We start from the raw sequence: 16,139 nt of genomic DNA, 5'->3' as shown, positions 1-16,139 counted from the left end.
ATATTTTAACTATTTTTGATAAGTTTTATATTGTTGAATATTTTCATAAATATTGTGACGCTTAGCTGGCATTGTGTCGTGGTTTGCGTTCTCCCGTGGGTGCAGCAGAGATGGAACACAGCGTAAGGTAGGAATAATGATTTATTTACACTATAAAACAAACTAAGAACAAAGGCACTTGCACAAAGGCACTATATATAGAACAAAACAAAAATAAGGCGCTAGCGTGTAAGCTAAGAGTAACAAATAAAATAGCATGGAAGCTAATCGAGTACCAAAGATAGTTACCACAATGCTGGAAGAGCGATGTCACTTGTTGCATGAAGCAAATAAGAGTCCGAGGAAGAATGGCAAATGAAGGCAGGCGTACATAAGGAGATAACTAATCAACGGCAGGTGCGCGTGATCAAACGCAAGGCAGGTGACACAAATGTGTTGCTAAGGAAACAGAAACAAAACAGGAAGTGCCACCAGGAACTAAGGGAGCCACATAACAAGACGAAATACAAAACAGAACAAAAACCAGAATATGACATGACCCAAGACGTGGATCATGACAAATATAAATAGCCTTCCGCTTCCTAAACGTTCACGCATATCTCTCTCGCCTCAGTGCTACCCCCCACTGGCAACTCCTAACCACTTAGGACACCTCTTAAGGTTTCTTAAATATCGTGGAGAGTAGGAGTGATTCTTAGACTCAATAAAGTTCATAAATAGCTTTTATTCTTAAGTTTGAGAGTAGGACTAAATTTCGCAAATTCTCACTTAGGACACCTCTGAAGGTCTTTTACATATTGTGGAGAGTAGGAGTGATTCTTAGACTTAAGAAAGTTGATAAATACCTTTTATTCTTAAGTTTGAGAGTAGGACTAAATTTCGCAAATCCTCAGGACTTAAATGTAAAATGGCACTCTAAGATGCTTGATAAATACGGCCCCTGGTCTGGTGAAGATAAGGTCCTTTTTAAAAAAAAAAAAATACAGTAAAATCAATCAATCAATGTTTATTTATATAGCCCCAAATCACAAATGTCTCAAAGGACTGCACAAATCATTACGACTACGACATCCTCGGAAGAACCCACAAATGAGATGAATAAATAAACATTTTCTTGGATAAAAAAGAAAGTAAAACAATATAAAAAGAATTACATGAAAAAATAGTAATTAATGAAAATGTTAGTGGACCAGTGGCACACACAATCATGTGTGCTTCAGGGACTGTGTCCCTTCAAACTGTGTTTTCTCTGTTGTGGGAACCAGAATATTGGTAGCAGAAAGAAACAACCCCTTTTGTGTGAGTGGGTGTGGATGAGTGTGAATGGGGTGGGAGGGGTTTTTTGGGGGTTGATGCACTAATTGAAAGTCTTGTATGTTTTTTCTATGTTCCAAACAGGAAGTGCCACCAGGAACTAAGGGAGCCACATAACAAGACGAAATACAAAACAGAACAAAAACCAGAATATGACATGATCCAAAACGTGGATCATGACAAATATAAATATCCTTCCGCTTCCTAAACGTTCACGCACATATCTCTCGCCTCAGTGCTATCCCCCACTGGCAACTCTTTGTAGCATATTCAAATGAATATGGGTTGAAAAGGATTTGCAAATCATTGTATTCCGTTTATATTTACATCTAACACAATTTCCCAACTCATATGGAAACGGGGTTTGTAATTAAAAAAATATATATATATGACAAGATTCTCTTTACTTCAGATTTAAAGGTGAACTGCTCTTTTTCTTATTTTTTTATGCATTCTAAATGTTAAATAAATGCGATCAAAAGTCCGCTTACCGTGTAGCATATGTGTAGCACATACGCCTCCACTTCGACGCCCCTGCTTATTGTTACAAATGTTCCATCCTTTGGGGAAATGAATCCTTGCAAGTCACAGGTTGGAGGAGGAGTAGGTTATGAAATAATAATAAGGCATGAAATGTTGTTGGGTGTCTCCTGTAACTCAGTGGTTCTCAACCTTTTTTCAGTGATGTACCCTCTGTGAAATTTTTTTTAATTCAAGTACCCTCTAATCAGAGCAAAGCATTTTTGGTTGAAAAAAAGAGATAAAGAAGTAAAATACAGCACTATGTCATCTGTTTCTGATTTATTAAATTGTATAACAGTGCAAAATATTGCTCATTTGTAGTGGTCTTTCTTGAACTATTTGGAAAAATATATATAGAAATAACTAAAAACTTGTTGAAAAATAAACAAGTGATTCAATTATAAATAAAGATTTCTACACATAGAAGTAATCATCAACTTAAAGTGCCCTCTTTGGGGATTGTAATAGAGATCCATCTGGATTCATGAACTTCATTCTAAACATTTCTTCACAAAAAAAGAAATCTTTAACATCAGTATTTATGGAACATGTCCACAAAAAATCTAGCTGTCATCACTGAATATTGCATTGTTGCATTTTTTTTCACAGTTTATGAACTTACATTCATATTTTGTTGAAGTATTCAATAAATATATTTATTAAGGATTTTATTTATTTATTTATTTTTTTTTTTTTTTTAGAATATTTTTGAAAATCTCACTTACCCCTTGGCATACCTTCAAGTACCCCCAGGGGTACGCGTACCCCCATTTGAGAACCACTGCTATAAGTCCACCCCCTTTGGATGTACTGTAATTTTGCTTTACATTTAAATGAGTAATTGTGCGATGGCGAGGGAGTGTACATTGTGGACAAAAAGAACCTCAAAAATGACTTTTCCGCTGAATTCGCCATCGACGGCACTTTTGTTCTTTCAGGGGAAGAAATGTGAAGTGCAGCCGTGTACCAGGAAATTGATGCGTCTGTGTTGAATTTTTAAAACACGCCTGACCGACCTAGTTACATACGTCGGGAAATCCTAATGTTTTTTTTCACAGATCACCTTCAGCAAGGGGTTCAACATGGCAGTTGGACATGGAGGAGTGTTATTGTTGTGATTGTGTGCGTGTGTGCCGATAGAAGACACCCTCACCTGTAACACTTTAAAGGCCTCTCATGTGGTGCCTTCAGGACGCAGCGTGGGTCTGCATGGCTGTATATGACATCTTTTCACTTTAGTAAAGGTCACGGTGCTGTGAAGAATAACTGGGTTTGTGTTTTGCTCCCAAGCCCCTGAGCAGTGTAAACAGAAATGCTTTTTTAAGCCTGATAGAGATCTTACGATCCGTAATGCGTTCTGACTGGCCTCGGAAAAAAATATAGTGTGTAGACACTCCGCCTAAAGTACACGTCTATGTTAAACATTAGTTCCCTCTTCATACGTTATTCCTTTAGTAGTGGAGGACTGTTGAATATTAAACATCTTGCAAGTTCAAAGTTGCCTACTGTATGTGTGTTATTTTCATTTGTGGGGTGGTTTTGACACATTGCCCGGCTTAAAAAGAGCATCAAAGGATGATCCTGGCTGGTCCACTAATAGTAGAGACCACGGAAGCTTGACATACAGAGATGCTCTTCAGCTACCTACTCAGTGGCCTAGTGGTTAGAGCAGTGGTTCTTAACCAGGGTTCGATCGAACCCTAGGGGTTCGCCGGAGCCTCTGCCGCGGAGGTCAAGATACACCCGACTCCTCGTGTAAATAAAAACTTCTCCCTATTGGCGAATTATGGACACCCCCAAACAAAGTTCCCTCTAATTTTCCATCTGATTTGCAGGTGTGTAGTTTTGTTCTTTGAACAAGGTGATGTTCATGCTCGGTTCATTTTGTGCACCAGTAAAAAAACCTATAACTCTGACTTGAATTTGAAAAACATTTTTATTTTTCACTAAAGAAAGGTTCGGTGAATGCACGTATGAAACTAGTGGGGTTCGGTAACTCCAACAAGGTTAAGAACCACTGGGTTAGAGCGTCCGGCCTGAGCGTACTTGCCAAGCTTGAGACCTCCGATTTCGGGAGGTGAGGGTTGGGGGACTGGTTGGCGTGGTCGGGTGTATGGCGAGGGGCGTTGTTGGTGTCTTCGCCCGGCTTAAAAAGAGCATCAGAAGATGATCCTGGCTGGTCCACTAATAGTAGAGACCACGGAAGCTTGCCATACAGAGATGCTCTTCAGCTACCTACTCAGTGGCCTAGTGGCTAGAGCAGTGGCTCTTAAGCAGGGGTCGATCGAACCCTAGGGGTTCGGCGGAGCTTCTGCCGCGGAGGTCAAGATACACCCAACTCCTCGTGTAAATAAAAACTTCTCCCTATTGGCGTATTATCGACACCCCCAAACAATGTTCCCTCTAATTTTCCATCTGATTTGCAGGTGTGTAGTTTGTTGTGAGTTCATGCACTATGTTGGTTTTGTTCTTAGAACAAGGTGATGTTCATGCACGGTTCATTTTGTGCACCAGTAAAAAAAAATACTATAACTCTGTATTGAATTCGAAAAACATTTTTATTTTTCACTAAAGAAAGGTTCCGTGAATGTGCATATGAAACTGGTGGGGTTTGGTAACTCCAACAAGGTAAAGAACCGCTGGGTTAGAGCGTCCGGCCTGAGCATACTTGCCAAGCTTGAGACCTCCGATTTCGGGAGGTGAGGGATGGGGGGCTGGTTGGCGTGGTTGGGTGTATGGCGAGGGGCGTTGTTGGTGTCTTCGCCCGGCTTAAAAAGAGCATCAAAAGATGATCCTGGCTGGTCCACTAATAGTAGAGACCACGGAAGCTTGCCATACAGAGATGCTCTTCAGCTACCTACTCAGTGGCCTAGTGGCTAGAGCAGTGGTTCTTAACCAGGGTTCGATCGAACCCTAGGGGTTCGGCGGAGCCTCTGCCGCGGAGGTCAAGATACACCCGACTCCTCGTGTAAAGAAAAACTTCTCCCCATTGGCGAATTATGGACACCCCCAAACAAAGTTCCCTCTAATTTTCCATCTGATTTGCAGGTGTGTAGTTTGTTGTGAGTTCATGCACTGTGTTGGTTTTGTTCTTTGAACAAGGTGATGTTCATGCTCGTTTCATTTTGTGCACCAGTAAAAAAACCTATAACTCTGACTTGAATTTGAAAAACATTTTTATTTTTCACTAAAGAAAGGTTCGGTGAATGCACGTATGAAACTAGTGGGGTTCGGTAACTCCAACAAGGTAAAGAACCGCTGGGTTAGAGCGTCCGGCCTGAGCATACTTGCCAAGCTTGAGACCTCCGATTTCGGGAGGTGAGGGATGGGGGGCTGGTTGGCGTGGTCGGATGTATGGCGAGGGGCGTTGTTGGTGTCTTCGCCCGGCTTAAAAAGAGCATCAAAAGATGATCCTGGCTGGTCCACTAATAGTAGAGACCACGGAAGCTTGCCATATAGAGATGCTCTTCAGCTACCTACTCAGTGTACTAGTGGTTAGAGCAGTGGTTCTTAACCAGGGTTCGATCGAACCCTAGGGGTTCGGCGGAGCCTCTGCCGCGGAGGTCAAGATACACCCAACTCATCGTGTAAATAAAAACTTCTCCCTATTGGCGAATTATGGACACCCCCGAACAATGTTCCCTCTAATTTTCCATCTGATTTGCAGGTGTGTAGTTTGTTGTGAGTTCATGCACTGTGTTGGTTTTGTTCTTTGAACAAGGTGATGTTCATGCTCGGTTCATTTTGTGCATCAGTAAAACAAACCTATAACTCTGTCTTGAATTTGAAAAACATTTTTATTTTTCACTAAAGAAAGGTTCGGTGAATGCGCGTACGAAACTAGTGGGGTTCGGTAACTCCAACAAAGTTAAGAACCACTGGGTTAGAGCGTCGGCCTGAGCGTACTTGCCAAGCTTGAGACCTCCGATTTCGGGAGGTGAGGGTTGGGGGGCTGGTTGGCGTGGTCAGGTGTATGGCGAGGGGCGTTGTTGGGGGCGAGGCGTTGTCTGGGGCGTGGTTAAGAGGGGAGGAGTATATTTACAGCTATCCATCCATTCATCCATTTTCTACCGCTTATTCCCTTTGGGTTCGCGGGGGCTCTGGTGCCTATCTCAGCTACAATTGGGCGGAAGGCGAGGTACACCCTGGATAAGTCGCCACCTCATTGCAGTATGTGTAGAAATCTTTATTTATAATTGAATCACTTGTTTATTTTTGAACAAGTTTTTAGTTATTTTTATATCTTTTTTTCCAAATAGTTCAAAAAAGACCACTACAAATGAGAAATATTTTGCACTGTTATACAATTTAATAAATCAGAAACTGATGACATAGTTCTGTATTTTACTTCTTTATCTCTTTTTTTTTCAACCAAAAATGCTTTGCTCTGATTAGGGGGTACTTGAATTAAAAAAATGTTCACCGGGCGTACATCTCTGAAAAAAGGTTGAGAACCACTCCTCTATAAGTTGTAAATGTTATTGTCACATATGCATGCACAGTAAATGGCAGTATTGTCCTGTTTAAGAGTGTCACAACATTGCTGTTTACGACAGACGAACCGCTTTACGATAGACAAAAACGTGACTGCTGTTGTTGTGTGTTGTTGCCGCGCTGGGAGGACGTTAATGAGACTGCCTAACAAGAAACCCACATTAGAAACCAAGAACTCGCCCTCGATCATTCTGCAGTTATAACGTCATTGGACAGGCACTCTGTTTATATTGTGGGAAAGCGGACGTGAAAACACGCTATCGACACGTCACTCGGGTTCGCATGGAGCTGGAGGGGGCGTGGCCTCCGGCTCCGGCTGACGCACGGAAGGGGGTGGGGAGTTGGGTTGGTGGTAGCTGGGTGTATAATGTAGCCCGGAAGAGTCAGGATACATGGGATTCTGGGTGTTTGTTCTGTCGTGTTTGTTGTGTTATATTGCGGATGTTCTCCTGAAATGTGTTTTTCATTCTTGTTTGGGGTGGGTTCACAGTGTGGCGCATATTAGTAAGAGTGCTAAAGTTTTTTAAACGGCCACCCTCAGTTTAACCTGTATTGCTGTTGAATAAGGATGCCTTGCAGTCTCTTACGTGTGTCTGCAATAACCTCATCAAACAATTCTTTGGGCTGGCAAGCTATTTGTACAAGCTGTAGAGGTTGGTAGTGCCATCAATGTACACCCTTATTATTGTTCATTAGGTGAACACTAGCGTACATTCGAGAAATAATTACTCTGAAATTCGGGAGTCTCCTGGGAAAATTGGGACGGTTGGCAGGTGTGACGCTGTCAAGCGGCATTCATATAAAACTTGTGGGCCGCACTAAGGTGCGGGCAGCGTGTCTGAGACATCTGGTTTATACATAGCACAAAGCAAAAAAACTCTCTATGCAGTATTATTTCATTATAAATTCCAAAAGAGTTATGTGGCTCCCATTGTTTTCTATACTTTGTGAAACGGGTCCAAATGGCTCTTTGAGTGGTAAAGGTTGCCGACCCCTGATATAGCATATAGCAGTTAGCATTCCATGACCCACAATGCACTTCCGCCATGACCCACTCCCGCCGAATACTTATTGGTCAACGTGTATGTGACGATTGCTAACGTGTGTATGACGATTGCTGACATTTTCTTCGTCTCTTTCGTGAATGAGATGAATAATATTATTTGATTTTTTACGGTAATGTGTTAATAATTTCACACATGAGTTGCTCCAGAGTATAAGTCGCACCCCTGGCCAAACTATGAAAAAACTGCGACTTATAGTCAGAAATATACGGTACTTATTTTTTGTATTTTTATATTTAACATATGTTACTCCTTGATGGAGATCTTTACTTTGCATCTCAAATCAACGCCACCCAGTAAATGAAATTGAAATCAATTTAATTGGTCCCAAAAGAGCACAGTTTGAACATGTACCGTGCCTTTCAAAAAGAAAAACAAACTCTTACAGTAGGCCGGGGAGTCATATGGCCCCGTTCCTAGGTGGTTTTCACGTCAGAATTTTGCAATGCAGTCTGCTGAAAATTAGGGAAAGTGCCACTCTACATAGCGTGTGGTCAAATTGGAATTGCCACAAAACACGTTTTAAGATATTAGAAACTCTACTGCCGTCTGGCGGCTAAAGTGGATAGTGCACGCCTCCATTTCGTCACGTTTCGTGCGTCAGGTAAACCGCAACAAAAGGTGCCCTATGAATTCCCTTCCTACTAATACAACATTTTGTCGTACACACAATTACTGTATTTGTATGAAGTAATGTAATAATAATGTACAGCATTTATCTTGGAAAGCGGACTTCTATGGCAGTGACTCACTAGTGGTATGCAGATTCCTTCTAGTGGTACGCCAAATAATTAATTAATTATGTGGAATTATTTCATTTTATTCATTATTTTAGTACAGTCTTTTTTTTTCCTATAGTCAAAAGCAGTGGCGAGTAAGCTACCGGATGTTTTGGTCTGATTTTACAAGGTTCACTCCAACATTTGCAGCGCTAACGACAATGGTGGCATGATTGTAAGTCGAATTTTTGCGTACATCTTTAACATTTTAATTAGCTAATTGACAGCTCTTATCTTAAAACACTCTGTGTTTGTAACATAACATACTAAAGCTTCTTAAACTGTGTAGGGGGCTTACTCTAGTTTTACGCCATGAAAAAGGAGTTAGATATTCAAACACAGTGTTACTGTTCAAACTTGTGACAGTGGCCAAAACATATACATGACATACACCTCTGCCTTGTTGTTAATGAATACTTAGGCCTACTACACGACTGTGTTTTAATGTTGGTCATTATGGTGGTACTTGTAGAGCCAAGTGTTTTCTGAGGTGGAAGTTGGTCTAAAAAGTTTGAGAACCACTGATTTCTATAATTATAGTATTAATATTATGTTGCGACCTAGATAAAATAAAACAAGAATAAAAATTGCATTTTTTGCAACAAATAATAATTCAAAATATGGTAGAATAGTTGTTTTCCGCAATAAAAAACAGTTAGATATTCTAACAGTGTTACTGTTCAAACTTGTGACAGTGGCCAAAACATATACATGAAATACACCTTTACCTTGTTCTTAATGAATACTTAGGCTTACTACACGACTGTGTTTTAATGTTGGTCATTATGGTGGTACTTGTAGAGCCAAGTGTTTTCTGAAGTGGAAGTTGGTCTAAAAATTTTGGAAATTACTGATATACTATAATAATAATAATAATAATAATAATAATAATAGTAATTATAATAATAATAATACAAATAATAATAATAGATTTTATTTGTAAAAAAACACGTTATGTTGAGCAAACAACCTCAAAGTGCCACAGTTTAAAAAACATAGTAATAATAATAAAAAAAAGATAATAAAAAATAAATCAAATATAAAACTAAAAACAACCCAATAGCTAGAACTAGCATGCATATCTACAAAAAGGCTTTAATATATATATATATATATATATATATATATATATACTATAATTATGGTATTAATGTTGTGTTGCGACCTAAATAAAATAAAATAAAATAAAATGGCATTTTTGCATTAAATAATAATTTGGGGTAAAAAAAATATGGTATAATAGTTTGTTGTCTTTTGTCAGAATTTGTAATTATTATCTTTTATTGATACAGAGATTATTTATGTTTAATACTTTTTTTTAACCAATATGGTATATTATTTGTTTATTATTTATGTGTTCACTGTTCTGTTACAGAGAACAAGGAAATTGGATAACATTTTTATGATATGTTACAGTATGATAAACGCCATATAACCCCAATCCTTCAGAGTTTGCACTGGCTCCCTGTTCATTTTAGAATTGATTTTAAAATCTTGTTTTTTGTTTTTAAAGCTTTACATGTACTGGCACCTCATTATATCTCGGACCTCATCCAAATTTACAATTCTGCGCGCGTTCTGAGGTCCGAGAGCCAGCTCCAGCTCGTGGTGCCCGAGACCAGAATTAAAACCTGGGGAGACAGGGTCTTCTCTGTGGTTTGGCCCTAAGCTCTGGAACACTCTGCCCCTCCATATTCGAACTGCTCCCACAGTGGAGTGTTTTAAGTCTCGTCTTAAGACCCATTCTTATTCTCTGGCTTTTAACACTAAGTGAGTTGTGTGGTCCTCTGTTGCCCTCTGTGTTTTAAAATGTTGATTTCTATTTACTCTTTTAATTGGTTTCACCCTTAAAATCGTTTTTAATCATATTTATTTTATAGTGTTTTTATATTAGTATTAAATGTATTTATTTTAATTTTTTGTTTTTATTCAGTCATTGGTGGAGCTCAGGATAGTATTTCAATGTTGTTTTTAATATTGTTGTGCAGCACTTTGGAAACATTTTGTTGTTTAAATGTGCTATATAAATAAAGTGGATTAGATTGGATTGGATTGATATGAATAGGGGTAGGAATAAATAAGCTCAGCTTCTTCCTACTCCTTTTCGGAAGTGCTGTAATGAAAAAAATGGAAATATGTGTCACAGTTATTTGGTGTCGAACCCCAAGATGCAGAGAAGGAGGCAGGCATTTGGTAAGTAAACATGATTTAATTAAATACTAAGACAAAAACAAAACCAAAAGGGTACAAACAAAAAGCGCGCACATGGGCGGAATAACAAACTATGGGTCTTTAGCATAGAAACTAGCAAGAAACAAAAAGGGACCTAGCGTGGAAGCTAACGAGTAACAAACAAGAAAAACTGGAAATGGCTAAAGCTAACAGAAACAGCTTACCGCTACGACGAACAGGACAAAATATAGCACGACAGGTAGTAGCTGTAACAAAACGACACGACAAGAGCGACAAGTGGCAACGACAATACAATAATCCAGCAACTGACACAACAAAAAGCAGGTACAAATAGGAGCAGGCTGATTGGCAACGGGTGTGGCCAGGTGCCTATCAGTCACAGCTGAGGAGGAACACAGCACTCAGGGAACAAGATAGGAAGCTGACAAAATAAAAGCACTAGACACGAACTAAGGACAGGAAATACTAAACACAGAGGAAACAGACAAATGCAGAGGAAAAAACTAAAACATAGACAAACTGTCAGGGGAAAGCCTGACAATATGTGATGAATTACTTTGTATGGTATGCATGTTCGAAATAAAATGAAAATGATTAAAAAAAATAATAATTATGTGTTGTATAATACATCATTGTATTATACAACAAAAGTTTACCACTTTGCAGTGGTAAACCCTATTGTTTGTTTGATTTATACAATGTATTAACATTGAATATAAAAAAGACAAAAACGGTCACTTGAATTCCTCTTGTAAATTTCATGGCCAATTTTTTGGTTGCATCTTCATTATTGTACTGTATACTAAAAATGTAGTTGCAGTAAGTTATTGTGTCCGCCACTGGGTACACTAACAAAAGTGTCGTTTTTAAAAATGAGATGAATGCAGACCTTTTAGTCCTACACAGGAGGAGCAGTCGAGATAGATGTTTTGAAGAAGTGACATTCTCGTCGGCTCGTGAAGAAAGAGCCCATACACGGAACCAAGCTCTCCATTAGAGATGATTTACGGTGCTTCCTTGACCTGTGGTCACAAGCTTTGTGAGCTGACTGAAAAAAAAAGGAAGGGGGACTATTTTATTTTAGTGTTCGCGGGAAGAAAAAAAAAGTATCCTTTATTGTTGGTAAAGGCACGTACAACGTTTTGCAAAGAGAAGTATTTGCACGTTTGCAGAAATATGTCATTATAGTTGGTTTCCTCGCATTGCGTTCGACAGTGCAAGGTCAAAATAATCAAAACACTTCACTCTGCTCTTCCCTCAGCCATGGCCAACTTCCACGTACAACCTGAGGCGGCGCATGTTGAGGAGTCTGGTGTGGCCAGATTCCAGTGCCAGATTCACGGCCTGCCGGAGCCCGTTATCAGCTGGGAAAAAGATGGCCGTCCTGTGGACACCAAGGACAAAAGGTTTGAATTGTAGTACATCATGACTGGGGTTGTTCCGACACCAATATTTTGGTACCAGTACCTAAATTATTTCGATACTTTTTGGTACTTATTTAAATGGAGGGGACCACAAAAAATTGCATTAATGTCTCTATTTTAACAAAAAATCTTACGGTAGATTAAACATATGTTTCTTATTGCAATTTAGTTCTTAAATAAAATAGTGAAAATACTGTGACGTCTGGGTGGCATAGTGATGCCGGGTGGTGCTCTTCCAGGATGCTGATTGGGCACTGACACAGCGTGCGGTAAGAAATAACGATTTATTAACAAATAAAACAGAATAGAGAACAGAAAAACTGGCACTTGGCACAACAGGCAAAACAAAGAGCTAGCATGTGAGCTACAAATTAAAAAAAAAAAGGCTAAGTGTGGAAGCTAGCGAGTCCAAATACAGAAAACCGAGTTGTCACTTGTGAAACACAAACAGTATGTAACACAAACTACGAGGAGAGGATGAGTGAACGGAAAAGACAGGCTTAAATACATAAGTAAACAATTACCAACAGGTGCGCGACAGGAAACAAGTAGCAGGTGGAACTAATCAGAAACTATGGTAACGGAACAAACAAGGAAGTGCACAAACAAACTCAAAATCCAAATAACAAATGATCCGGGTAGCGGATCATGACGAATACAAGACAACTTGTCTTTTAGTACTTAGTAAACAAACAAAGGCTCTAAATTTAGCTGCTGACATATCCAGTAACATATTGTGTTATTTTCCATTCTATTATTTTGTCAAAATTATTAAGGACAAGTGGTAGACAATTAATTATTTATTCATTTACTGTTAATATCTGCTTACTTTTTCTGTTAACATGTTCTACCTACACTTCTGTTAAAATGTAATAATCACTTATTCTTCTGTTGTTTGACACTTTACAGTAGTTCTGGATGATACCACACATTTGGGTATCAATATGATACCAAGTAGTTACATGATCATACATTGGTCATATTCAATGTCCTTATGTGTCCAGGGATATTTTCCTGTATTTATGAACATAATATATATATTTTTTTAAAAAACGAAAGAAGATGTTGTGATGCCAAAAAATATTGACGTAATCATGGTAGTATCGACTAGATAGGCGCCTTTGGTTGGTATCATTACAGTGGATGTTAGGTGTAGCTCCACCAATGCCGTTTGTTTACGGTGTGTAATGAAACATGTTTAGCTATTCCTCGTCCTGCAGGGATGATACTTGTAAGAAATGTACTTTACTTGTCGCCATGGAGGCGAGGATTAGTGATTTAGAAGTAGCTAAAACACTGCCGACTGGGGCTGGACTTTAGCCGCTAGCTAGCTAGCCATGTCTTGAAGCACCTCTTTTGGTGAGTGTTTAGTTTTCAAGCCAAAATGAGTACGTTCTTCCTTTTCTGTCTACACACCGTGTATGCGTGTAAGTACTCTGTGATTGTGCACTGCCGAACATGCTAGTCTGTTACCATGAATTGATTAACGTAGACCCCGACTTAAACAAGTTGAAAAACTTATTCGGGTGTTACCATTTAGTGGTCAGTTGTACGGAATATGTACTGTACTGTGCAATCTACTAATAAAAGTTTCAATCAATCAATAAATCAATCAAAATTCTCATAAACAAGCAATGACACGACGTGACAACAGCGCGGGGGAGGGGGGGGTGACGGAGCGGTACTTTTTAGAGGCGGTATAGTATCAAACATGATTTATTAGTATCGCAGTACAATACTAATACCGGTATACCGTACAACCCTAATCATGACACACAAATGTGATATGCCACTTTATTACTTAAAAAGTATGGAGAAACACATCTTAATTGATCAATCAATCAATTAATGAATCACATTTTGGGCCAGAGATTTAGACGTTGTTATTGGGATTTTAAAGTTCTGCTAACTATTAGAAAATTCTGTTTTTCTTTGGAATGAACTGGAAGGGAGATCTCTCTCATCCCACATTTGGTGTCTGACCATACAAATGTCCTGCAGGACAAAAATTCTCCATCACACTCCAAATTCCTGTCGGACATCCATCCATCCATTTTCTAACGCTTGTCCCAGAGTCAGGTGGCGACGGCGAGTTGAACGCCGCCGCAATTGGCGAGGCGGTCGCCCAGTGAAAAGACCACATGTGTGGCCGACAAGAGTATGGTGGCGCCCTCTGCTGGCCCACCGGAGAGGATGGTGGTGGCGACCACTGCTGGCCCACCGGAGAGGATGGTGGTGGCGACCCCTGCTGCTGGCCCACGGGAGAGGATGGTGGTGGCGACCCCTGCTGCTGGCCCACCGGAGAGGATGGTGGTGGCGCCCCCTGCTGCTGGCCCACCGGAGAGGAAGATGGTGGCGCCCCCTGCTGCTGGCCCACCGGAGAAGATGGTGGCGTCCCCTGCTGCTGGCCCACCGGAGAAGATGGTGGCGCTGGCCCACCGAAGAAGATGGTGGCGCCCCCTGCTGCTGGCCCACCGGAGAATATGGTGGCGCCCCCTGCTGATGGCCCACGGGAGTGCGTGGTGGCGCCCCCTGGCCCACCGGAGTGCGTGGTGGCGTCTGCCGGTTCACCGGAGATGGTGTTGGCGTCTGCCGGCCCACCGGAGTGCGTGGTGGCGTCTGTTGCAGAACCACTTGTGATGATGGCGCCGTCTGTTGCAGACCCACTTGTGATGATGGCGCTGTAGGTTGCAGACCCACCGAAGATGATGGCGCCGTAGGTTGCAGACCCACCGGAGATGATAGCGGCGTCTGGTGGCATCCGTTGCAGACCCACTTCTGTGAGAAATAGCTGTGCCTCCTCAGCTGCACAGCTACTCATACCTGCCCCCCCCCTCCAAGGGATGGATCCCAGATATCCCTCGAGAAGCCAACATAGGACAGGGATGGGTGGGAGGGATTGCAAAACGAGGCTTTTCTTTGATTTAGCCATCAATTCTAACGCTTTGTTAAGGCTCTCCGCCATGGAAATCTCCGCGGGGTTCGAACTAGGCTGGATTATTCTGTCAAGTTGAGTTGGTGACGAACCCCAAGATGCAGAGAAGGTGGCAGGCATTGAACCGGAAAACATTGTTTAATGTCCACAAATGGAAGGCAAAACACAAACCAGAAAAACAAGAGACAGGTAGCAGGAACAAGAATTGAACCAAGAAACAGCTCACAAGCGACGAGGAACCAGGGAGAACTGGAGACAGAAAGCAGTCCACGGCATAAGACAACGACAAGTCATAATGACAATAATCTAGCCCAGACAGGATGGGAAGGCAGGTTCAAATAGCATATGGCTGATTGACACCAGGTGTGGCCAGGTGCCAATCAGCCACAGCTGAGGGGACACAGCACTCAGGGAGACAAACAGGAAACAGAACCAAAACAAGAGCGCTGACAGGAAATATTACACACACACACAGAGGAAAAACAAAAACACAACCAAACTGTTAGGGGCAAGCCTGACAGTATCATCCTAAACTAATGTATAGTCTCCAAACAACAGAAGAATAAGTGATTATTACATTTTAACAGAAGTGTAGATAGAACATGTTGAAATGGAAAATAACCAGATATTAAAAGCATAAGAACCAGTGGATTAAAAATTCATTTTTACAGTTTGTCCTCATAATGTAGATAAAATGATAGAATGACAAATGACACAATATGTTACTGCATATGTCAACACCTAAATTAGGAGCCTCTGTTTGCTTACCTACAGTTTGTACTACTAAAAGACAGGTTGTCTAGTATGTTCACTATTTTATTTAAGGTTTCTCATTGTATCCCATTGGGTTGAGTTTTTTCTTGTCCTGATGTGGGATCAGAGCCAGGGATGTCGTTGTGGCTTGTGCAGCCCTTTGAGACACTTGTGATTAAGGGCTATATAAATAAATTTTGATTCATTGATTGATTGATTAAAGGATTATATTCCAATAAGAAGCAATGTCCTGTAAGACTTTTGGTTCAAATAAAGCCAATAATGCCGTTTCTTGTGGTCCTCTTTATTTAGAAAATAATCAAAGTATCGAAAAGTATCAAAATACATTTTGGTACCGGTACCAAAATATTGGTATCGGGACAACCCTACTTACTACTAAAAGAGAAGTTGACTAGTATGTTCATTATGTTATTCAATGCCAAACATGTTTTATGATTGCAATAAAAATGTCTAGGTTGAGGATGGATGGACGGATGGAATTTAAAGTTGAAAAAAAACTCCAAAGCCATGAGTGTCCCTCCTTGTGTGAACTTCACCGCACGGGCCTTCAATGATGTTGTTGCACTAACACCATCCCCATGGTGACATCATCTGGAGACACAGTGGATAATCATATTCTGCTTCTATCCACAAATCCCAT

General features: G+C 40.5%; 1 protein-coding gene across 1 annotated transcript in view; it reads left to right on the top strand.

Annotated features, from left to right (window-relative positions):
• The window catches only part of igdcc3 (immunoglobulin superfamily, DCC subclass, member 3), a 287,501-nt gene that overhangs the window by 147,462 nt on the left and 123,900 nt on the right, over positions 1 to 16,139 (top strand). Inside the window, exon 3 of the mRNA XM_061887046.1 lies at positions 11,628 to 11,772. Within this exon, the coding sequence (XP_061743030.1) occupies positions 11,628 to 11,772 (145 nt within the window). The remainder of the gene's footprint in view (positions 1 to 11,627; positions 11,773 to 16,139) is intronic.

The sequence above is a fragment of the Nerophis ophidion genome, linkage group LG25 (genome assembly GCF_033978795.1).
Source record: "Nerophis ophidion isolate RoL-2023_Sa linkage group LG25, RoL_Noph_v1.0, whole genome shotgun sequence".
In the NCBI taxonomy this organism is placed as follows: Eukaryota; Metazoa; Chordata; class Actinopteri; order Syngnathiformes; family Syngnathidae; genus Nerophis; species Nerophis ophidion.
Note: the sequence above shows the minus strand (reverse complement) of the source record. Positions and strands in the feature narration are given on the sequence as shown.